This window comes from Lipophrys pholis (genome assembly GCF_963383615.2).
Source record: "Lipophrys pholis genome assembly, contig: SCAFFOLD_28, whole genome shotgun sequence".
Lineage (NCBI taxonomy): Eukaryota > Metazoa > Chordata > Actinopteri > Blenniiformes > Blenniidae > Lipophrys > Lipophrys pholis.
In genome coordinates, this window is record NW_028292088.1 from 816770 (window position 1) to 842725 (window position 25956).

General features: G+C 48.2%; 1 protein-coding gene across 1 annotated transcript in view; it reads left to right on the forward strand.

The window, feature by feature from the left end:
• Positions 1–25956, forward strand: part of slc18a2 (solute carrier family 18 member 2) — a 67483-nt gene that overhangs the window by 33910 nt on the left and 7617 nt on the right. Inside the window, exons 5-12 of the mRNA XM_080493921.1 lie at positions 901–993; positions 2695–2784; positions 8985–9028; positions 15001–15061; positions 19352–19447; positions 20566–20644; positions 23467–23518; positions 25229–25292. Of these exons, the coding sequence (XP_080350047.1) occupies positions 901–993; positions 2695–2784; positions 8985–9028; positions 15001–15061; positions 19352–19447; positions 20566–20644; positions 23467–23518; positions 25229–25292 (579 nt within the window). The remainder of the gene's footprint in view (positions 1–900; positions 994–2694; positions 2785–8984; positions 9029–15000; positions 15062–19351; positions 19448–20565; positions 20645–23466; positions 23519–25228; positions 25293–25956) is intronic.

Below are 25956 nucleotides of genomic sequence, written 5' to 3' on the forward strand. Positions count from 1 at the left end.
ACAGAACCAGGGACAGAACCAGTGACAGAACCAGGGACAGAATCAGTGACAGAACCAGGGACATAATCAGGGACAGAACCAGGAACAGAACCAGGGACAGAATCAGGGACAGAACCAGGGACAGAACCAGGGACAGAATCAGGGACAGAACCAGGAACAGAATCAGTGACAGAACCAGTGACAGAACCAGTGACAGAACCAGGAACAGAACCAGGGACAGAATCAGTGACAGAATCAGTGACAGAACCAGGGACATAATCAGGGACAGAACCAGGAACAGAACCAGGGACAGAATCAGGGACAGAACCAGGAACAGAATCAGTGACAGAACCAGTGACAGAACCAGTGACAGAATCAGTGACAGAACCAGTGACAGAACCAGGGACAGAATCAGTGACAGAACCAGGGACAGAACCAGTGACAGAATCAGGGACAGAACCAGGGACAGAACCAGTGACAGAATCAGGGACAGAACCAGTGACAGAACCAGTGACAGAATCAGGGACAAAACCAGTGACAGAATCAGGGACAGAACCAGTGACAGAATCAGGGACAAAACCAGGGACAGAACCAGTGACAGAACCAGTGACAGAATCAGGGACAGAACCAGTGACAGAATCAGGGACAGAATCAGGGACAGAATCAGGGACGTCTTTTAAATTTCCTGTAAAATCCCATTTCTATAGACTCACTTTTAAATGAAGCTTCACTTTTGTTCTGCTTCTTTTTATTCTATTCGTCTTTTATCTTTTATCTTTATGTATGTAAATATATATATATATTGGGTGTGTAGTTGTGTGTGTTGTGTGTTCACGCCGCTGTGTGTGTTGTGTGTTCACTCCACAGTGTGTGTTGTGTGTTCACTCTGCTATGTGTGTTGTGTGTGTTGTGTGTTTTCAGGGATGGGGATGCTGGCCAGTGTTTACACAGACGACGAGGAGAGAGGGCACGCCATCGGCATCGCCCTGGGAGGGCTGGCCATGGGCGTGTTAGGTGTGTGTGCACAGCACTCTAACACACACACACACACACACACACACACACACACACACACACACACACACACACACACACACACACACACACACACACACACACACACACACACACACACACACACACACACACACCTTTAGAAAACGGCCCCCATCAACCATCAGATGAACAAAACTAAATACAATCAAACTGATGAGTCTGATGGATCAATGAGTAACTTTACTACTACTACTACTACTAATAGTACATAAGGCTGTATGTAGTACTTTATTGGACACTCTAAGACGCTTCACATCCTCGTCCCTCCATACTGGGTGGTGGTGGTGAACTACGTCTGGAGCCACAGCTGCTCTGGAGCAGACTGACGGAGGAGAGGCTGCTAATCTGCACCATCAACCCTCTGACCACCACCAATCACTCACTCTCTCACTCTCTCACCCTCTGACCACCACCAACCACTCACTCTCTCACTCTCTCACCCTCTGACCACCACCAACCACTCACTCTCTCACACTCTGACCACCACCAACCACTCACCCTCTGACCCTCTGACCACCACCAATCACTCACTCTCTCACTCTGTCACACTCTGACCACCACCAACCACTCACCCTCTGACCCTCTGACCACCACCAATCACTCACTCTCTCACTCTCTCACCCTCTGACCACCACCAACCACTCACTCTCTCACTCTCTCACCCTCTGACCACCACCAACCACTCACTCTCTCACTCTCTCCCCCTCTGACCACCACCAACCACTCACTCTCTCACTCTCTGACCACCACCAACCACTCACTCTCTCACTCTCTCACTCTCTCCCCCTCTGACCACCACCAACCACTCACTCTCTCCCCCTCTGACCACCACCAACCACTCACTCTCTCACCCTCTGACCCTCTGACCACCACCAACCACTCACTCTCTCACTCTCTGACCACCACCAACCACTCACTCTCTCACTCTCTCACTCTCTCCCCCTCTGACCACCACCAACTACTCACTCTCTCACTCTCTCACTCTCTCCCCCTCTGACCACCACCAACCACTCACTCTCTCACCCTCTGACCCTCTGACCGCCACCAACCACTCACTCTTCTGCAGTAATGATGGTGGATGTACTAGCAGTAAATACTCGAATACAGGAACAAAGTAATTATTGAGATGGTGTTCATTCTCACCACAGTGTTTGATACTTTCTGAAGTTTTACTTCTGATTGATGCTTTTGTATTGAAAGTCTGAAACATGTTGAAACATTCGGACTGAGATCAGAAAACCAGGACCCTGGGGGACCAGGTCTAGGTTTCTGGGGAAGCAGGTCTAGGACCCTGGGGAAGCAGGTCTAGGACCCTGGGGGACCAGATCTAGGACCCTGGGGAAGCAGGTCTAGGACCCTGGGGGACCAGATCTAGGATTCTGGGGAAGCAGGTCTAGGACCCTGGGGAAGCAGGTCTAGGATTCTGGGGAAGCAGGTCTAGGACCCTGGGGAAGCAGGTCTAGGATTCTGGGGAAGCAGGTCTAGGATTCTGGGGAAGCAGGTCTAGGACCCTGGGGGACCAGATCTAGGACCCTGGGGGACCAGATCTAGGACCCTGGGGAAGCAGGTCTAGGATTCTGGGGAAGCAGGTCTAGGACCATCATGGCCGCTGCTTCTGTAAAAACACAATAATAAGTCCTGTACCTGGTGTCTCTGCAGTCGGGCCGCCGTTCGGCAGCGTGATGTACGAGTTCGTAGGGAAGACAGCGCCCTTCCTCATCCTCGCCTTCATCGCTCTGTTTGATGGAGGTAAACTAACATTCCTCTCACACTGAACACCTAGCAGCACTGAACACCTAGCAGCACTGAACATTTAGCAGTAGCAGCACTGAACACATAGCAGTAGCAACACTGAACACGTAGCAGTATCAACACTGAACACGTAGCAGCACTGAACACGTAGCAGAGCTGAACACGTAGCAGTAGCAACATTGAACACGTAGCAGCACTGAACACGTAGCAGTATCAACACTGAACACGTAGCAGTATCAACACTGAACACGTAGCAGCACTGAACACGTAGCAGTAGCAACACTGAACACGTAGCAACACTGAACACGTAGCAGCACTGAACACGTAGCAGCACTGAACACATAGCAACACTGAACACGTAGCAACACTGAACACGTAGCAGCACTGAACACATAGCAACACTGAACACGTAGCAGCACTGAACACGTAGCAGCACTGAACATGTAGCAGCACTGAACACATAGCAACACTGAACGCGTAGCAGCACTGAACATGTAGCAACACTGAACACGTAGCAGTAGCAGCACTGAACACGTAGCAACACTGAACACGTAGCAGCACTGAACACGTAGCAGCACTGAACACGTAGCAGTATCAACACTGAACACGTAGCAGCACTGAACACGTAGCAGTATCAACACTGAACACGTAGCAGTATCAACACTGAACACGTAGAAACACTGAACACGTAGCAACACTGAACACGTAGCAGTAGAAGCACTGAAGATGTAGCAACACTGAACACGTAGCAGTAGCAACACTGAACACGTAGCAGTATCAACACTGAACACGTAGCAACACTGAACACATAGCAGTAGCAACACTGAACACGTAGCAACACTGAACACATAGCAGCACTGAACACCTAGCCGCACTGAACACGTAGCAGTATCAACACTGAACACGTAGCAACACTGAACACGTAGCAGTAGCAACACTGTCGGCAGCGTGATGTACGAGTTCGTAGGGAAGACAGCGCCCTTCCTCATCCTCGCCTTCATCGCTCTGTTTGATGGAGGTAAACTAACATTCCTCTCACACTGAACACCTAGCAGCACTGAACACCTAGCAGCACTGAACATTTAGCAGTAGCAGCACTGAACACATAGCAGTAGCAACACTGAACACGTAGCAGTATCAACACTGAACACGTAGCAGCACTGAACACGTAGCAGAGCTGAACACGTAGCAGTAGCAACATTGAACACGTAGCAGCACTGAACACGTAGCAGTATCAACACTGAACACGTAGCAGTATCAACACTGAACACGTAGCAGCACTGAACACGTAGCAGTAGCAACACTGAACACGTAGCAACACTGAACACGTAGCAGCACTGAACACGTAGCAGCACTGAACACATAGCAACACTGAACACGTAGCAACACTGAACACGTAGCAGCACTGAACACATAGCAACACTGAACACGTAGCAGCACTGAACACGTAGCAGCACTGAACATGTAGCAGCACTGAACACATAGCAACACTGAACGCGTAGCAGCACTGAACATGTAGCAACACTGAACACGTAGCAGTAGCAGCACTGAAGACGTAGCAGCACTGAACATTTAGCAGCACTGAACACATAGCAGCACTGAACACGTAGCAGTAGCAACACTGAACACGTAGCAACACTGAACACGTAGCAGCACTGAACACGTAGCAGCACTGAACACATAGCAACACTGAACACGTAGCAACACTGAACACGTAGCAGCACTGAACACATAGCAACACTGAACACGTAGCAGCACTGAACACGTAGCAGCACTGAACATGTAGCAGCACTGAACACATAGCAACACTGAACGCGTAGCAGCACTGAACATGTAGCAACACTGAACACGTAGCAGTAGCAGCACTGAAGACGTAGCAGCACTGAAGACGTAGCAGCACTGAACATTTAGCAGCACTGAACACATAGCAGTAGCAGCACCAACACTGAACACGTAGCAACACTGAACACGTAGCAGTAGCAACACTGAACACGTAGCAACACTGAAAACGTAGCAGCACTGAACACATAGCAGCACTGAACACGTAGCAGTAGCAACACTGAACACGTAGCAACACTGAACACGTAGCAGCACTGAACACGTAGCAGCACTGAACACATAGCAACACTGAACACGTAGCAACACTGAACACGTAGCAGCACTGAACACATAGCAACACTGAACACGTAGCAGCACTGAACACATAGCAGCACTGAAAATGTAGCAGCACTGAACACATAGCAACACTGAACGCGTAGCAGCACTGAACATGTAGCAACACTGAAGACGTAGCAGCACTGAACACGTAGCAGTAGCAACACTGAACACGTAGCAACACTGAACACGTAGCAGTATCAACACTGAACACGTAGCAGCACTGAACACGTAGCAGTATCAACACTGAACACGTAGCAACACTGAACACGTAGCAGTAGCAACATTGAACACGTAGCAGCACTGAACACGTAGCAGTATCAACACTGAACACGTAGCAGCACTGAACACGTAGCAGTATCAACACTGAACACGTAGCAGCACTGAACACGTAGCAGTATCAACACTGAACACGTAGCAGTATCAACACTGAACACGTAGAAACACTGAACACGTAGCAACACTGAACACGTAGCAGTAGAAGCACTGAAGATGTAGCAACACTGAACACGTAGCAGTAGCAACACTGAACACGTAGCAGTATCAACACTGAACACGTAGCAACACTGAACACATAGCAGTAGCAACACTGAACACGTAGCAACACTGAACACATAGCAGCACTGAACACCTAGCCGCACTGAACACGTAGCAGTATCAACACTGAACACGTAGCAACACTGAACACGTAGCAGTAGCAACACTGAACACGTAGCAACACTGAACACGTAGCAGTAGCAGCACTGAACACGTAGCAACACTGAACACGTAGCAGTAGCAACACTGAACACATAGCAACACTGAACACGTAGCAGTATCAACACTGAACACGTAGCAACACTGAACACATAGCAGCACTGAACACCTAGCAGCACTGAACACGTAGCAGTAGCAACACTGAACACATAGCAGTATCAACACTGAACACGTAGCAACACTGAACACGTAGCAGTAGCAACACTGAACAAGTAGCAGCACTGAACACGTAGCAGTAGCAACACTGAACACGTAGCAACACTGAACACGTAGCAGTAGCAGCACTGAAGACGTAGCAACACTGAACACGTAGCAGTAGCAGCACTGAACACATAGCCACACTGAATACGTAGCAGCACTGAACACGTAGCAGTAGCAACACTGAACACATAGCAACACTGAAAACGTAGCAGTAGCAGCACTGAACACATAGCCACACTGAACACGTAGCAGTAGCAACACTGAACACGTAGCAGTAGCAACACTGAACACGTAGCAGCACTGAACACGTAGCAGCACTGAACACGTAGCAGTAGCAGCACTGAACATTTAGCAGCTCTGAACACATAGCAGTAGCAGCACTGAACACGTAGCAGCACTGAACATTTAGCAGCACTGAACACATAGCAGTAGCAGCACCAACACTGAACACGTAGCAACACTGAACACGTAGCAGTAGCAACACTGAACACGTAGCAACACTGAACACGTAGCAGCACTGAACACGTAGCAGCACTGAACACATAGCAGCACTGAACACGTAGCAGTAGCAACACTGAACACGTAGCAACACTGAACACGTAGCAGCACTGAACACATAGCAACACTGAACACGTAGAAAAACTGAACACGTAGCAACACTGAACGCGTAGCAGCACTGAACACATAGCAACACTGAACACGTAGCAGCACTGAACACATAGCCACACTGAATACGTAGCAGCACTGAACACGTAGCAGTAGCAACACTGAACACGTAGCAGTAGCAACACTGAACACGTAGCAGTAGCAGCACTGAACACGTAGCAGCACTGAACACGTAGCATTAGCAACACTGAACACGTAGCAGCACTTAAAAATTTAGCAGCACTAAACACATAGCAGTAGCGGCACCAACACTTAACACGTAGCAACACTGAACACGTAGCAGTAGCAACACTGAACACGTAGCAACACTGAACACGTAGCAACACTGAACACGTAGCAACACTGAACACGTAGCAGCACTGAACACATAGCAGCACTGAACACGTAGCAGTAGCAACACTGAACACGTAGCAACACTGAACACGTAGCAGCACTGAACACGTAGCAGCACTGAACACATAGCAACACTGAACACGTAGCAACACTGAACACGTAGCAGCACTGAACACATAGCAACACTGAACACGTAGCAGCACTGAACACATAGCAGCACTGAACATGTAGCAGCACTGAACACATAGCAACACTGAAGACGTAGCAGCACTGAACACGTAGCAGTAGCAGCACTGAAGACGTAGCAGCACTGAAGACGTAGCAGCACTGAACATTTAGCAGCACTGAACACATAGCAGTAGCAGCACCAACACTGAACACGTAGCAACACTGAACACGTAGCAGTAGCAACACTGAACACGTAGCAACACTGAACACGTAGCAGCACTGAACACGTAGCAGCACTGAACACGTAGCAGCACTGAACACATAGCAGCACTGAACACGTAGCAGTAGCAACACTGAACACGTAGCAACACTGAACACGTAGCAGCACTGAACACGTAGCAACACTGAACACATAGCAACACTGAACACATAGCAACACTGAACACATAGCAACACTGAACACGTAGCAGCACTGAACACATAGCAACACTGAACACGTAGCAACACTGAACACGTAGCAACACTGAACGCGTAGCAGCACTGAACACATAGCAGCACTGAACACATAGCAACACTGAACACGTAGCAACACTGAACACGTAGCAGTAGCAGCACTGAACACATAGCCACACTGAATACGTAGCAGCACTGAACACGTAGCAGTAGCAACACTGAACACGTAGCAGTAGCAGCACTGAACACGTAGCAGCACTGAACACGTAGCAGTAGCAACACTGAACACGTAGCAGCACTGAACATTTAGCAGCTCTGAACACATAGCAGTAGCAGCACTGAACACGTAGCAGCACTGAACATTTAGCAGCACTGAACATTTAGCAGCACTGAACACATAGCAGTAGCAGCACCAACACTGAACACGTAGCAACACTGAACACGTAGCAACACTGAACACGTAGCAGCACTGAACACATAGCAGCACTGAACACGTAGCAGTAGCAACACTGAACACGTAGCAACACTGAACACGTAGCAGCACTGAACACGTAGCAGCACTGAACACATAGCAACACTGAACACATAGCAACACTGAACACGTAGCAACACTGAACACGTAGCAGCACTGAACACATAGCAACACTGAACACGTAGCAGCACTGAACACATAGCAGCACTGAACATGTAGCAGCACTGAACACATAGCAACACTGAAGACGTAGCAGCACTGAACACGTAGCAGTAGCAGCACTGAACATGTAGCAGCACTGAACACGTAGCAGCACTGAACACGTAGCAGTAGCAGCACTGAACATGTAGCAGCACTGAACACGTAGCAGCACTGAACACGTAGCAGCACTGAACACGTAGCAGTAGCAGCACTGAACACGTAGCAGCACTGAACACGTAGTGGTAGCAGCACTGAAGACGTAGCAGCACTGAAGATGTAGCAGCACTGAACACGTAGCAGCACTGAACACGTAGCAGTAGCAGCACTGAACATGTAGCAGCACTGAACACGTAGCAGCACTGAACACGTAGCAGCACTGAACACGTAGCGGTAGCAGCACTGAACACGTAGCAACACTGAAGACGTAGCAGCACTGAACACGTAGCGGTAGCAGCACTGAAGACGTAGCAGCACTGAACACGTAGCAGCACTGAACACATAGCGGTAGCAGCACTGAACACGTAGCAACACTGAAGACGTAGCAGCACTGAACACGTAGCGGTAGCAGCACTGAAGACGTAGCAGCACTGAACACGTAGCAGCACTGAACACATAGCGGTAGCAGCACTGAAGACGTAGCAGCACTGAACACGTAGCGGTAGCAGCACTGAACACGTAGCAACACTGAAGACGTAGCAGCACTGAACATGTAGCGGTAGCAGCACTGAAGACGTAGCAGCACTGAACACGTAGCAGCAGCGTGTTGAGGCGCTCGGTGTCTCTGTCTTCCCAGCGTTGCAGCTCGTGGTTCTTCAGCCGACTAAAGTGGAGCCTGAGGTGAGTTTGTTTCCTAACATCCTTCATTTCCTGAACACCGACTTTATTAAAACGACCTTTCCAGGCGGAAACATCGTTTGTCCTTTTCCTTAATGAGACAGTGAAAACAGGAAGTGTGAACGCTGGCTTGGCACAATGGACACACTCTGACCTTCATACAGTCTCAACATGGTTTGTTTGACCTGAGCACACAGATCTTTACTGCACAATCGCACCATTCATCTGAAGCTTCACTCCCTCACCTGCCAGAGTATCCGAGTAAACTATCAGAGTAAACTATCCCAGTAAACTATCAGAGTAAACTATCAGAGTAAACTATAAGAGTAAAGTATCAGAGTAAAGTATCCGAGTAAACTATCAGAGTAAACTATCCGAGTAAACTATCAGAGTAAACTATCAGAGTAAACTATAAGAGTAAACTATCAGAGTAAACTATCCGAGTAAACTATCCGAGTAAACTATCAGAGTAAACTATCAGAGTAAACTATCCGAGTAAACTATCAGAGTAAACTATCAGAGTAAACTATCCCAGTAAACTATCAGAGTAAACTATCAGAGTAAACTATCCCAGTAAACTATCAGAGTAAACTATCAGAGTAAAGTATCAGAGTAAACTATCAGAGTAAACTATCAGAGTAAAGTATCAGAGTAAACTATCAGAGTAAACTATCAGAGTAAAGTATCAGAGTAAAGTATCCGAGTAAACTATCAGAGTAAACTATCCCAGTAAACTATCAGAGTAAACTATCAGAGTAAACTATAAGAGTAAAGTATCAGAGTAAAGTATCCGAGTAAACTATCAGAGTAAACTATCCGAGTAAACTATCAGAGTAAACTATTATCAGAGTAAACTATAAGAGTAAACTATCAGAGTAAACTATCCGAGTAAACTATCAGAGTAAACTATCAGAGTAAACTATCAGAGTAAAGTATCCGAGTAAACTATAAGAGTAAACTATCAGAGTAAACTATCCGAGTAAACTATCAGAGTAAACTATCAGAGTAAACTATAAGAGTAAACTATCAGAGTAAACTATCCGAGTAAACTATCAGAGTAAACTATCAGAGTAAACTATCAGAGTAAACTATCCGAGTAAACTATCCGAGTAAACTATCAGAGTAAACTATCAGAGTAAACTATCAGAGTAAACTATCAGAGTAAACTATAAGAGTAAACTATCAGAGTAAACTATCAGAGTAAACTATCCCAGTAAACTATAAGAGTAAAGTATCAGAGTAAACTATCCCAGTAAACTATCAGAGTAAACTATCAGAGTAAAGTATCAGAGTAAAGTATCAGAGTAAAGTATCAGAGTAAACTATCAGAGTAAACTATCAGAGTAACCTATCAGAGTAAAGTATCAGAGTAACCTATCAGAGTAAAGTATCAGAGTAAAGTATCAGAGTAAAGTATCAGAGTAAAGTATCAGAGTAAAGTATCAGAGTAAAGTATCAGAGTAAAGTATCCCAGTAAACTCCTGCTTCAGGTTCATTCTGCCGACAGTCAAACCTTCTCATTGTTTCTCATTAAACTATGATCCTCATCAACTCTCTCATCTTTCTGAAGCCTCCTGATTCAGTAGTGAAATGTTCAGGACCCAAGTCTTCAGGTGCAGCAGGCTCGTTTCACCCTCACTGCTTCACCCTCACTGTTTCACCCTCACTGCTTCACCCTCACTGCTTCACCCTCACTGCTTCACCCTCACTGCTTCACCCTCACTGTTTCACCCTCGCTGCTTCACTCACTGCTTCACCCTCACTGCTTCACCCTCGCTGCTTCACCCTCACTGCTTCACTCACTGCTTCACCCTCACTCTTTCACCCTCACTGCTTCACCCTCGCTGCTTCACCCTCGCTGTTTCACCCTCGCTGCTTCACCCTCGCTGCTTCACTCACTGCTTCACCCTCACTGCTTCACCCTCACTGCTTCACCCTCACTGTTTCACCCTCACTGCTTCACCCTAACTGCTTCACCCTCACTGTTTCACCCTCACTGCTTCACCCTCGCTGCTTCACCCTCGCTGCTTCACCCTCGCTGCTTCACCCTCGCTGTTTCACCCTCACTGCTTCACCCTCACTGCTTCACCCTCGCTGCTTCACCCTCGCTGTTTCACCCTCACTGCTTCACCCTCACTGCTTCACCCTCGCTGCTTCACCCTCACTGCTTCACCCTCACTGTTTCACCCTCACTGCTTCACCCTAACTGCTTCACCCTAACTGCTTCACCCTCACTGCTTCACCCTCACTGCTTCACCCTCACTGCTTCACCCTAACTGCTTCACCCTCGCTGCTTCACCCTCACTGCTTCACCCTCACTGCTTCACCCTCGCTGCTTCACCCTCACTGCTTCACCCTCACTGCTTCACCCTCACTGCTTCACCCTAACTGCTTCACCCTCACTGCTTCACCCTCACTGCTTCACCCTAACTGCTTCACCCTCACTGCTTCACCCTCACTGCTTCACCCTCACTGCTTCACCCTAACTGCTTCACCCTCGCTGCTTCACCCTCGCTGTTTCACCCTCGCTGCTTCACCCTCGCTGCTTCACTCACTGCTTCACCCTCACTGCTTCACCCTCACTGCTTCACCCTCACTGTTTCACCCTCACTGCTTCACCCTAACTGCTTCACCCTCACTGTTTCACCCTCACTGCTTCACCCTCGCTGCTTCACCCTCGCTGCTTCACCCTCGCTGCTTCACCCTCGCTGTTTCACCCTCACTGCTTCACCCTCACTGCTTCACCCTCGCTGCTTCACCCTCGCTGTTTCACCCTCACTGCTTCACCCTCACTGCTTCACCCTCGCTGCTTCACCCTCACTGCTTCACCCTCACTGTTTCACCCTCACTGCTTCACCCTAACTGCTTCACCCTAACTGCTTCACCCTCACTGCTTCACCCTCACTGCTTCACCCTCACTGCTTCACCCTAACTGCTTCACCCTCGCTGCTTCACCCTCACTGCTTCACCCTAACTGCTTCACCCTCACTGCTTCACCCTCACTGCTTCACCCTAACTGCTTCACCCTCACTGCTTCACCCTCACTGCTTCACCCTCACTGCTTCACCCTAACTGCTTCACCCTCGCTGCTTCACCCTCACTGCTTCACCCTCACTGCTTCACCCTAACTGCTTCACCCTAACTGCTTCACCCTAACTGCTTCACCCTCGCTGCTTCACCCTCGCTGCTTCATCAGGCAGCAGATTTCCCTGCAGCATCACTTCACTCCTCATCGTCTCACTAGAACTCACAACAAACACACACTTCCTGTAATCCCGGCCATTTCAGACGCCTCCAATCCCAATCTGGATTCCTTTAACCCTCGTCTCATTGGTCCTCTGATGTAGGGACGCCCTACAATCCAAGGCCAAGTGTCCCCTGAAGACAGGTGTCCTCTCTTCGGAGAGACGGTCACGAGGACAAATTGTAGGACCAGTTGATATTGAAGGAACCAAACATCAAATATGTTCTAGTTATTTAAAAGTACATACCTGAACCAGTACAAGATGTACACAATATAAATACATATACACATGTATATAAGATGTATACAAAATAATTATCACATAAGATTTAATGAACTTAAGGGACCACATACAGTCAGTTTATACCTTCTATAGATCCTCTATAAGCTCCTTGATTGGTGGGACCAGACTGGAGCCTCTTGGGTTAGGGTTAGTTAGGGTTAGGGTTAGTTAGGGTTAGGGTTAGGTTAGGTTAGGGTTAAGGTTAGGGTTAGGGTTAAGGTTAGGGTTAGGGTTAGGTTAGGGTTATTAAAGGTTAGGGTTAGTTCGGATTAGGGTTTGTTAGGGTTAGGGTTATTGTTAGTTAGGGTTAAGGTTTGTTAGGGGTAGGGTTAGGTTAGGTCGGGTTGGGTTGGGGTTAGTTAGGGTTAGGATTAGGGTTTGTTAGGGGTAGGGGTAGGGTTATTGTTAGTTAGGGTTAAGGTGTGTTAGGGGTAGGGTTAGGTTAGGTCGGGTTGGGTTGGGGTTAGTTAGGGTTAGGATTAGGGTTTGTTAGGGGTAGGGTTAGGGTTATTGTTAGTTAGGGTTAAGGTGTGTTAGGGGTATGGTTAGTTTTAGGGTTAGGGTTAATTAGGGTTAGGGTTTGTTACGGTTTGGGTTAGTTTGGGTTAGGGATAGGTTAGGTTGGGTTAGGGATAGGTTATGTTAGTTTGGGTTAGGGATAGGTTATGTTAGGTTGGGTTAGGGTTAAGGTTAGTTAGGGTTAATCCCGGTTCCTTATGTTCTCTGCTGGAAAAGGAAAGTCAAACTAACGTAGAGCAGCTTCACAGAGCAGCACCACGATTCTGATTTAGAACTAATCTGACTCCACAATCCCTGAATGTCCCAATAATCTGGTCCAGTCCAGGTATTTTGTCCGTTTCAGTGTCGCTCAGCTTAAAAACAGGAGAACCTGTCCTTTGTCCTCGTCAGCAGGTTGTCCTCACTCAGGTGTGTTAACAGGTACATACGTGTCCTGCACAGGGACGTGTCCAGTACAGGGTGGCACTCTGACCAGGTCCTCAGAGGTTCTACTGTACTAAATGGAGGGTTCCACCTTGGCATGTTCTTAAAGAGAAGTCATTATTCCGTTTGTTCTATTGTCCAGTCACTCTTATAAACACAACCAAATGTTTATGGAGCAAATATCTGTTGGGAAGAGTAACACAGGTTACATGCATCATATTTACAATTTATAGATTGAAATAAACCCTAACCCTAACTCCAACCCTAACCCTAACCCTAACTCTAACTCTAACCCTATTCCTAACCCTAACCCTATTCCTAACTCTAACCCTAACCCTATTCCTAACTCTAACCCTAACCCTATTCCTAACTCTAACCCTATTCCTAACCCTATTCCTAACCCTAACTCTAACCCTAACCCTATTCCTAACCCTAACCCTATTCCTAACTCTAACCCTAACCCTATTCCTAACTCTAACCCTAACCCTATTCCTAACCCTAACCCTAACCCTATTCCTAACTCTAACCCTAACCCTATTCCTAACCCTAACCCTATTCCTAACCCTAACCCTAACCCTATTCCTAACCCTATTCCTAACCCTAACCCTATTCCTAACTCTAACTCTAACCCTAACCCTATTCCTAACTCTAACCCTAACCCTACCTCTAACTCTAACCCTAACCCTACCTCTAACTCTAACCCTAACCCTATTCCTAACCCTAACCCTATTCCTAACCCTAACCCTACCTCTAACTCTAACTCTAACCCTATTCCTAACCCTAACCCTACCTCTAACTCTAACCCTAACCCTATTCCTAACCCTAACCCTAACCCTATTCCTAACCCTATTCCTAACCCTAACCCTATTCCTAACTCTAACTCTAACCCTAACCCTATTCCTAACTCTAACCCTAACCCTACCTCTAACTCTAACCCTAACCCTACCTCTAACTCTAACTCTAACCCTATTCCTAACCCTAACCCTATTCCTAACTCTAACCCTAACCCTATTCCTAACTCTAACCCTATTCCTAACTCTAACCCTAACCCTACCTCTAACTCTAACTCTAACCCTATTCCTAACCCTAACCCTATTCCTAACTCTAACCCTAACCCTACCTCTAACTCTAACTCTAACCCTATTCCTAACCCTAACCCTATTCCTAACTCTAACCCTAACCCTATTCCTAACTCTAACCCTAACCCTATTCCTAACTCTAACCCTAACCCTACCTCTAACTCTAACCCTAACCCTATTCCTAAACCTAACCCTATTCCTAACCCTAACCCTACCTCTAACTCTAACCCTAACCCTATTCCTAACCCTAACCCTACCTCTAACTCTAACCCTAACCCTATTCCTAACCCTACCTCTAACTCTAACCCTAACCCTATTCCTAACCCTAACCCTACCCCTACCCCTAACTCTAACTCTACCCCTATTCCTAACTCTAACCCTACCCCTACCCCTAACCCTACCTTAACCCTACCTTAACCCTTCACAGAGTCAGAAGGGAACGCCGCTGCTCACACTCATGAAGGATCCCTACATTGTGGTCGCAGCTGGTAAGAGAACCGTCTCACTGTTTGTCTTTTCTGTTTTTAAAGTCTCTGCATGGGACCGAGGAGAACAAGTGTTTGGACAAGCATTCACTGCGGGAAGCTCCGCCTCCATTCTACTGGAGGGAAACCTAGGAACCTCCAGGGGGCAGCACTGAGAACCCAGTGTTCTGTAGAAAACCTAGGAACCTCCAGGGGGCAGCACTGAGAACCCAGTGTTCTGTAGAAAACCTAGGAGCCTCCAGGGGGCAGCACTGAGAACCCAGTGTTCTGTAGAAAACCTAGGAACCTCCAGGGGGCAGCACTGAGAACCCAGTGTTGTGTAGAAAACCTAGGAACCTCCAGGGGGCAGCGTTCCAGTGTTCTGGATCAGATGGACTAACGGTCTCTAACAGACGATGGAGCTGCTTGTTAAGAAGGATTCTAGATTGAACAGGAAGCTCATGGTGGAGGGATGTGATCTCTTCTGGTTCCTGTCAGTACTTCCTGTCCATACTTCCTGTCAGGACTTCCTGTCCATACTTCCTCTCAGTACTTCCTGCCAGTACTTCCTGTCCATACTTCCTGTCAGGACTTCCTGTCCATACTTCCTGTCAGTACTTCCTGCCAGTACTTCCTGCCAGTACTTCCTGCCAGTACTTCCTGTCAGGTACTATTTCTCAGCGTCATTCTGAGTCAACATGGTCCTGATCTTGACGCATTAGGTAAAAGAAAGGAGTCCTGGTCCAGGTCCAGGTCCAGTCCTGGTCCAGGTCCAGGTCCAGTCCAGGTCCAGTCCAGGTCCAGGTCCAGTCCAGGTCGAGTCCAGGTCCAGGTCCAGTCCAGGTCCAGGTCCAGGTCAAAAGTAGATCCCAGGTTCCTCACTATGGAAGCTAATGAGGCTCAAAAATCAATTTAAAAGATTTTAACAGAAATACTTTTTCATTTTCAGATTAAACTGCAATATTAAAAATGAATAATCATCCAAACGTCATTTTAATTTTCTGTGACAAGGCTGCTTATTCTGGACTTCATGAAAAAGAAAACGAGGATTAAGATTTAATTCTAAAAAGACGCTCCAGCAGATTGGGACCAAAATCCTTTTAGAAAAGTCCAATATGAAGATTAAAAAATATTGAGCAGAAATACTTTTCATTTGAAGGATATGGCTGCTTCATCTGACTCATACATGAAATACTAATACTTCATTCAAACTGCATCTTCATCTCCTGATTCAGGTTGAACTTGTTCTGGCAGAAACTCAGAACCTAGAGAGAGATTCACTTTTTCACTTTCATGAAAAGACGTTACGTTCAACAACCGGGGTACGTTCAACAACCGGGGTACGTTCAACAACCGGGGTACGTTCAACAACCGGGGTACGTTCAACAACCAGGGTACGTTCAACGACCGGGGTACGTTCAACAACCGGGGTACGTTCAACAACCGGGGTACGTTCAACAACCGGGGTACGTTCAACAACCGGGGTACGTTCAACAACCAGGGTACGTTCAACAACCAGGGTACGTTCAACAACCAGGGTACGTTCAACAACCAGGGTACGTTCAACGACCAGGGTACATTCAACAACCGGGGTACGTTCAACAACCGGGGTACGTTCAACAACCAGGGTACGTTCAACAACCGGGGTACGTTCAACAACCGGGGTACGTTCAACAACCGGGGTACGTTCAACAACCGGGGTACGTTCAACAACCAGGGTACGTTCAACAACCGGGGTACGTTCAACAACCGGGGTACGTTCAACAACCAGGGTACGTTCAACAACCGGGGTACGTTCAACAACCAGGGTACGTTCAACAACCGGGGTACGTTCAACAACCGGGGTACGTTCAACAACCAGGGTACGTTCAACAACCAGGGTACGTTCAACAACCGGGGTACGTTCAACAACCAGGGTACGTTCAACAACCAGGGTACGTTCAACAACCGGGGTACGTTCAACAACCGGGGTACGTTCAACAACCGGGGTACGTTCAACAACCGGGGTACATTCAACAACCAGGGTACGTTCAACAACCGGGGTACGTTCAACAACCAGGGTACGTTCAACAACCAGGGTACGTTCAACAACCAGGGTACGTTCAACAACCAGGGTACGTTCAACGACCAGGGTACATTCAACAACCGGGGTACGTTCAACAACCGGGGTACGTTCAACAACCAGGGTACGTTCAACAACCGGGGTACGTCCAACAACCGGGGTACGTTCAACAACCGGGGTACGTTCAACAACCAGGGTACGTTCAACAACCGGGGTACGTTCAACAACCGGGGTACGTTCAACAACCAGGGTACGTTCAACAACCAGGGTACGTTCAACAACCAGGGTACGTTCAACAACCAGGGTACGTTCAACAACCAGGGTACGTTCAACAACCAGGGTACGTTCAACAACCGGGGTACGTTCAACAACCGGGGTACGTTCAACAACCGGGGTACGTTCAACAACCAGGGTACGTTCAACAACCGGGGTACGTTCAGTGACTGCACAACCTCACAGAACAACAGATCACTGAACAAGCACGGTTCCTTCGCTATGAGAGAACCTGACAATACGCCTCTGCCACGCTGTTCCTGGTTCCACCGTTCAGAAGAGGGGCAGTCAGAGGAGACAGAGCGGCAGTCAGAGGAGGCAGAGCGGCTCCTGACCTCTCTCTCCTGGTATGAATATTCATCCTTTTGTTCTGCGGACATGAGAGTGAAGAAGTAGTTCCTCTTCTGGTTCTCTGTTGAGTTCTGCTACAAAATGTTCAACCTGAGTAAGAAAAAGAAAACGCAGTTTGTTTGAAGTTTTGATACTTTTATTTATGAGTCAAACTGAGCAGCCAGAACCTGAGAATGGAAAGTATTTCTGCTAATACTTCAAATCTGACATTAATGAGTTTTAGTCTCTCTTTGCTGGAGCGTCTTTTAGAAGTAAAACTTAAAGGACCTTTTCTAATCCAGAACCAGAATGAGCTCGTATTACAAGATTAAAATGCAGTTTGGATGATCGAGTATTCATTTTTATTTATGAGTCAAAGAAATGCAGTTTAATCTGAAAATGAAAAAGTATTTCTGTTAAAACATTTCAAATTGATTTTTGAGCCTCATTGGCTTCCATAGCGCACAGTGGTGCTGGAGGTCCAGGGTCAAAGTAATACTATCCACTAGATTTACTGTACAGTAATATTACTCACCAATAGCTGCAGTAATATCCCCAATAGCTGCAGTGTGCAGTAATATCTCTAATAACTGCAGTAATATCTATAATAACTGCAGTAATATCTCCCAATAACTGCAGTATGCAGTAATATCTCCAATAGCTGCAGTATGCAGTAATATCTCTAATAACTGCAGTAATATCTCCAATAGCTGCCGTATGCAGTAATATCTCTAATAACTGCAGTAATATCTCTAATAACTGCAGTAATATCTCCCAATAGCTGCAGTATGCAGTAATATCTCCAATAACTGCAGTAATATCTCTAATAACTGCAGTAATATCTCCCAATTACTGCAGTATGCAGTAATATCTCCAATAACTGCAGTATGCAGTAATATCTCTAACAACTGCAGTAATATCTCCCAATAACTGCAGTATGCAGTAATATCTCCAATAGCTGCCGTATGCAGTAATATATCTAATAACTGCAGTAATATCTCTAATAACTGCAGTAATATCTCCCAATAGCTGCAGTATGCAGTAATATCTCCAATAACTGCAGTAATATCTCCCAATAACTGCAGTATTGAGTAATCTCTCCAATAACTGCAGTAATATCTCTAATAACTGCAGTAATATCTCCCAATAACTGCAGTATGCAGTAATATCTCTAATAACTGCAGTAATATCTCCCAATAGCTGCAGTATGCAGTAATATCTCCAATAACTGCAGTAATATCTCCCAAAAACTGCAGTATGCAGTAATATCTCCAATAGCTGCAGTAATATCTCTAATAACTGCAGTAATATCTCTAATAGCTGCAGTATGCAGTAATATCTCTAATAACTGCAGTCATATCTCTAATAACTGCAGTACACAACAGTACTGTTCCAGTTCCTGGGCTGAGGGATTAAATGATCAGCTGACTGACCTTCCAGTTTAAATTATTGCATCTGCTTCCAGTTATACTATTAACGCATATTTGACATTAGATTCTGATCATGAAAGTGTATTTGAACAGAGATTATACTTTAATCCCCTGCTGTGCTGAGTCGTCGCCTTCAGGTCTGTTGGTGTGGAACCAGAGATTAAATAATCCAGCAGAAACAAGCTGGAACGACCTGTTCTCACCTGTGATGGTCCTCAGGTGCAATCTGCTTCGGGAACATGGCCATCGCCATGCTGGAGCCGACGCTGCCAATCTGGATGATGGAGACCATGTGTGCCAGGAAGTGGCAGCTCGGTATGCACACACACACACACACACACACACACACACATACACACATACACACACACGCACACACATACACACCCACACACACACACACACACACACACACACACACACACACACACGCACACACATACACACCCACACACACACACACACACACACACACACACACACTTTCTTCATAGAGAACAGGTGAACTACCACGTCGTGTTTCAGTGCAACGACCTGTTTATGATCCAGATGATATAAATATTAATGCTGAACTGGAGGAAGATGTTTCATAGAGAAGATGTATTAATGCTGAGCCTGCTCTGATTATAGAGCATCTTCCCCCTCTAATCCAGATTATAGAGCACCGTCCTCCCCTACCATTAGATTATAGAGCATCTTCTTTCTCTTGCATCAGATTATAGAGCATCTTCCTCCTCTAACATCAGATTATAGAGCATCTTCTTCCTCTTGCATCAGATTATAGAGCCTCTTTCTCCTCTGATGTCAGATTACAGAGCATCGTCTTCTTCTAACATCAAATCATAGAGCATCTTCCTCCTCTAATGTCAATTACAGAGCATCTTCTTCCTCTAACATCAGATCATAGAGCATCTTCCTCCTGTACCAGCAGATAGTACTATACTATACCCCCAGAGTTACTGTCCTACCTGATCACCTCCTCTTTATTTGCGGAGCTTTTCTGTAGAGAGACTTTTATCTGTTATGGGTTTGTTGGTGCCATCAGCTCTATGAAGTCTGGGTGAGATAGTGTGTGTGTGGGGGGGGTGAGAGGGGGGTGGAGAGGGGGTTGGAGAGGATGGGGGGGGGTGGAGAGGATGGGGGGGGGGGGGGGGTGGAGAGGGGGGACAGGATATTAGGCTGCCACATGCTGGCAGGTGCAGAGCACCAAGTCATGATTAGAGACAATGGAAGACGAACAGCAGCAGAGATAGAGATCTGCTTATCTCACCCTGTGTGTGTGTGTGTGTGTGTGTGTGTGTGTGTGTGTGTGTGTGTGTGTGTGTGTGTGTGTGTGTGTGTGTGTGTGTGTGTGTGTGTGTGTGTGTGTGTGTGTGTGTGTGTGTGTGTGTGTGTGTGTGTGTGTGTGTGTGTGTGTGTGTGTGTGTGTCCAGGCGTGGCGTTCCTGCCAGCCTCCATCTCCTACCTTATTGGAACCTACATCTTCGGCTCTCTGGCTCACAGGATGGGGAGGTGAGCAGCCCGACGCTCTATCTTCTCTCCATGTTGGTTTCCGCTGCTCTAAATGAGTTTCACTCTATTGAAGCCTCCCTGACGCCACACTCTTTATGTTTCACTCCCTGACGCCACACTCTTTATGTTTCACTCCCTGACGCCTCACACTCTTTATGTTTCACTCCCTGACACCACACTCCCTGACACCACACACTCTTTATGTTTCACTCCCTGACACCACACTCTTTATGTTTCACTCCCTGACGCCTCACACTCTTTATGTTTCACTCCCTGACACCACACTCCCTGACGCCTCACACTCTATGTTTCACTCCCTGACACCACACTCCCTGACGCCTCACACTCTTTATGTTTCACTCCCTGACACCACACTCCCTGACACCACACACTCTTTATGTTTCACTCCCTGACACCACACTCCCTGACACCACACACTCTTTATGTTTCACTCCCTGACGCCACACTCCCTGACACCACACACTCTTTATGTTTCACTCCCTGACGTCTCACACTCTTTATGTTTCACTCCCTGACACCACACACTCTTTATGTTTCACTCCCTGACACCTCACACTCTTTATGTTTCACTCCCTGACACCACACTCCCTGACACCACACACTCTTTGTTTCACTCCCTGACACCACACACTCTTTGTTTCACTCCCTGACACCTCACACTCTTTATGTTTCACTCCCTGACACCACACTCCCTGACACCACACACTCTTTACGTTTCACTCCCTGACACCACACTCCTTGACACCTCACACTCTTTATGTTTCACTCCCTGAAGCCACACACTCTTTATGTGTCACTACAGCTTTTGTGCTAACCACACTTCCCCCTCAGTGCTGCACACCTGCTGCTCTGAACACACCTGCTGCTCTGAACACACCTGCTGCTCTGAACACACCTGCTCCTCTGAACACACCTGCTCCTCTGAACACACACACCTGCTCCTCTGAACACACCTGCTGCTCTGAACACACCTGCTCCTCTGAACACACCTGCTCCTCTGAACACACCTGCTCCTCTGAACACACACACCTGCCGCTCTGAACACACCTGCTCCTCTGAACACACCTGCTCCTCTGAACACACACCAGCAGCAGCAAGCTTCTGGCCTCCAGCTGTTTGCAGCAGAAGTCCCTGAAGTTTTCTACCAACTGTGTTCAGTCAGACCTGGTGATCCTCCGTCACTCCATCGATAGGAGAGTATCAACGATACGAGGACTGAAGTACAGGAAGTACTAGTTAAGAAAGTTTTGACAGTCTGACCTGAGCAACCTGAACGTTGGTTCTCCTTTCATGGTTTCATCTGCTGAATGGAGGAAAGGTTAAAGGTCATCCTGTCCCTCCACTCCGACTCAGGTAGAAATGTGGGTGGAGTTCAAACTCAGACCTGAAACTCAGTAACACATTAAGAGACAAACAAAACCTGGATCAACGGATTTCTGACGGAACTGGATTCTGCCAAACTTGATACTTTTACTTTCAGCAGGTTGGATTACTGAAACATCTGACAACAGCTGGAGCTCCTCCACCCACACTGAGGGTGGAGCACATTACACCACCACACTCAGGGTGGGGCACATTACACCAACACACTGAGGGTGGAGCACATTACACCACCACACTCAGGGTGGGGCACATTACACCAACACACTGAGGGTGGAGCACATTACACCACCACACTCAGGGTGGGGCACATTACACCAACACACTGAGGGTGGAGCACATTATGCATCCAACACACTGAGGGTGGAGCACATTACACCACCACACTCAGGGTGGAGCACATTACACCAACACACTGAGGGTGGAGCACATTATGCATCCAACACACTGAGGGTGGAGCACATTACACCGCCACACTCAGGGTGGGGCACATTACACCAACACACTCAGGGTGGAGCACATTATGCATCCAACACACTGAGGGTGGAGCACATTACACCAACACACTGAGGGTGGAGCACATTATGCATCCAACACACTGAGGGTGGAGCACATTACACCGCCACACTCAGGGTGGGGCACATTACACCAACACACTGAGGGTGGAGCACATTATGCATCCAACACACTGAGGGTGGAGCACATTACACCACCACACTCAGGGTGGAGCACATTACACCAACACACTGAGGGTGAAGCACATTATGCATCCAACACACTGAGGGTGGAGCACATTACACCACCACCCTCAGGGTGGAGCACATTACACCAACACACTGAGGGTGGAGCACATTATGCATCCAACACACTGAGGGTGGAGCACATTACACCTGAATTCTTCTCAAAATGGGACTTCTGCTCTAGAAAGCTTTTAATGCTCAGATTTACTGTCGAATATGAAACATCCAGACCAGGAAGAGATCCAGACCCCTGGTCCCCAGGTGGAGGTTGGTCCAGACCAGGTGGAGGTTAATCCACACCAGGTGGAGGTGGATCCAGACCAGGTGGAGGTTAATACAGACTAGGTGGATCCAGACCAGGTGGAGGTTAATACAGACTAGGTGGAGGTTAATCCAGACCAGGTGCAGGTGGGTCCAGACCAGGTGGAGGTTGATATCCAGACTAGGTGGAGGTTATTCCAGACCAGGTAGAGGTTAATCCAGACCAGGTGCAGGTGGGTCCAGACCAGGTGGAGGTTGATATCCAGACTAGGTGGAGGTTATTCCAGACCAGGTAGAGGTTAATCCAGACCAGGTGCAGGTGGGTCCAGACCAGGTGGAGGTGGGTCCTGGAGACATGAACTTGCCGTGGTGGCTGTGTCTGCAGGTTGAGGTGATGCTGACTCCTCCTCTCCCCCCCAGGTGGCTCTGTGCGCTCGTTGGAATGGCTCTGGTTGGAATCAGTGTGATCTGTGTAAGTAGATCCAGAGCGCTGCTCTCTAGAACCTTGAGACCCGTCCATCTCCTGGAACTCTGCCCTCTGATGCTTCATAAGTCTTTTCTAACTTTGTTTAAAAGTTTTTGGTCTTTTAATGTTATAGCTTCTTTTCATTGGTGATGGTTTCTACCTGTCCCTGTCCCTCTACCTCTACCTGTCCCTGTACCTGTCCCTGTACCTCTACCTCTACCTGTCCCTGTCCCTGTCCCTGTCCCTGTCCCTCTACCTCTACCTGTCCCTGTCCCTCTACCTCTACCTGTCCCTGTACCTGTCCCTGTCCCTGTACCTCTACCTCTACCTGTCCCTGTCCCTGTCCCTGTCCCTCTACCTCTACCTGTACCTGTACCTTTGCCGGTCCCTGTTCCCGTCCCTGTCCCTCTACCTCTACCTCTACCTGTACCTGTACCTGTACCTGTCCCTGTACCTCTACTTGACCCTGTCCCTCTACCTCTACCTGTACCTGTACCTTTGCCGGTCCCTGTTCCCGTCCCTGTCCTTGTCCCTCTACCTCTATTTCTACCTGTCCCTCTACCTCTACCTATCCCAGTCCCTGTCCCTGCCCCTGTCCCTCGACCTGTACCCGTCCCTGTCCCTCTACCTCTCCCTGTACCTGTCCCTGTACCTCTACTTGACCCTGTCCCTCTACCTCTACCTGTACCTGTACCTGTACCTTTGCCGGTCCCTGTTCCCATCCCTGTCCCCATCCTTGGCCCTCTACCTCTATCTCTACCTATCCCAGTCCCTGTCCCAGTCCCTCTATCTCTACCCGTCCCTGTCCCCATCCCTGTCCCTGTCCCCTCACTCTAAACTCCACTCCATGTCCTGTAGTTTGACATTGCTTCTCTCTGCAGCCTAAAGTGAGCAGCTGGAGACTCTGAACAGGAACTAGTTTCTCTCCTCCTCTTATTAGTTTGATTGGTTCTCTGCAGGCCTCCTAGAGCTCAGTCCCAAGACCTTAGAACGTCACAGTCACACTGAATTCAACTGCTGAGGGAACCAGCAGGATTGTCAAGACTTAGATCCAAATCAACATTTTCACAGCAAAGAATCTTTGATTCTTCAATGAAAAGCATGAATGATGTTGAGTTCTTCAAACATGTCAACATTTTGGAAATGAAAGCTGAGATAGATCAAAGGGCCATAGAGTTCAAAGCACCTGTGGATTCTGCAGAGAGAATTCCTCAACATCTTGGAAAGGAAATTCCTCCAAATCCATCAGGATGAGTCAGAGAATTACCGACCAATCAGAGGCCGCCTTTCTAAACCTAGAAACCACATGGTATGAATGGACCAATCCCGTTGCTCGTTACTGGGCGCAATACAAAGCAGAAGTCTGGAGACGATCATTTCCTCTAGTTTAGTGAAAAAAGAGGAATTTAGACCAAATTAGACGGTGACAAGTAGAGACGGACATTAAAGACACATTTAGAAGCTTTGAGCAACACGTCTATTTATTCAGACGTCTTTTCTGAACATTGAGCGTCCAAATGACGGCTGGACGCTGGACGCTGGACGCTGGACGGCTGGACGGCTGGACGGCCAGACGGCTCGCTGCCTGAAGCCATGCGTCTGAATCACATGGACAGTTTGAAACCAGAGCATGTGGAGGATGTGCAGTGAGACGTCCTCTAATCCTCACCTTGTGTTGAATCGATATTGTAAATGATGAACTGTGTTCCTGCTCAGGTCCCGTTCGCCTCCAACATCTACGGCCTCATCCTCCCCAACTTCGGCGTTGGCTTCGCGATCGGTGAGTGTGGCGCTGGGAGTGTGGCTGCGGTGGGAGGGATGGTGGGAGTGTGGCTGCGGTGGGATGGTGGGAGTGTGGCTGTGGGGGGATGATGGGAGTGTGGCTGTGGGGGGATGGTGGGAGTGTGGCTGCGGGGGGATGGTGGGAGTGTGGCTGTGGGGGGAGGGATGGTGGGAGTGTGGCTGTGGGGGGATGGTGGGAGTGTGGCTGTGGGGGGATGATGGGCGTGTGGCTGCGGTGGGATGGTGGGAGTGTGGCTGCGGTGGGAGGGATGGTGGGAGTGTGGCTGTGGTGGGATGGTGGGAGTGTGGCTGCGGTGGGAGGGATGGTGGGAGTGTGGCTGTGGGGGGATGGTGGGAGTGTGGCTGCGGGGGGATGATGGGAGTGTGGCTGCGGTGGGATGGTGGGAGTGTGGCTGTGGGGGGATGATGGGAGTGTGGCTGTGGGGGGATGGTGGGAGTGTGGCTGCGGGGGGATGGTGGGAGTGTGGCTGCGGTGGGAGGGATGGTGGGAGTGTGGCTGTGGGGGGATGGTGGGCGTGTGGCTGTGGGGGGGATGGTGGGAGTGTGGCTGTGGGGGGATGGTGGGAGTGTGGCTGTGGGGGGATGGTGGGCGTGTGGCTGTGGGGCGATGGTGGGAGTGTGGCTGTGGGGGGAGGGATGGT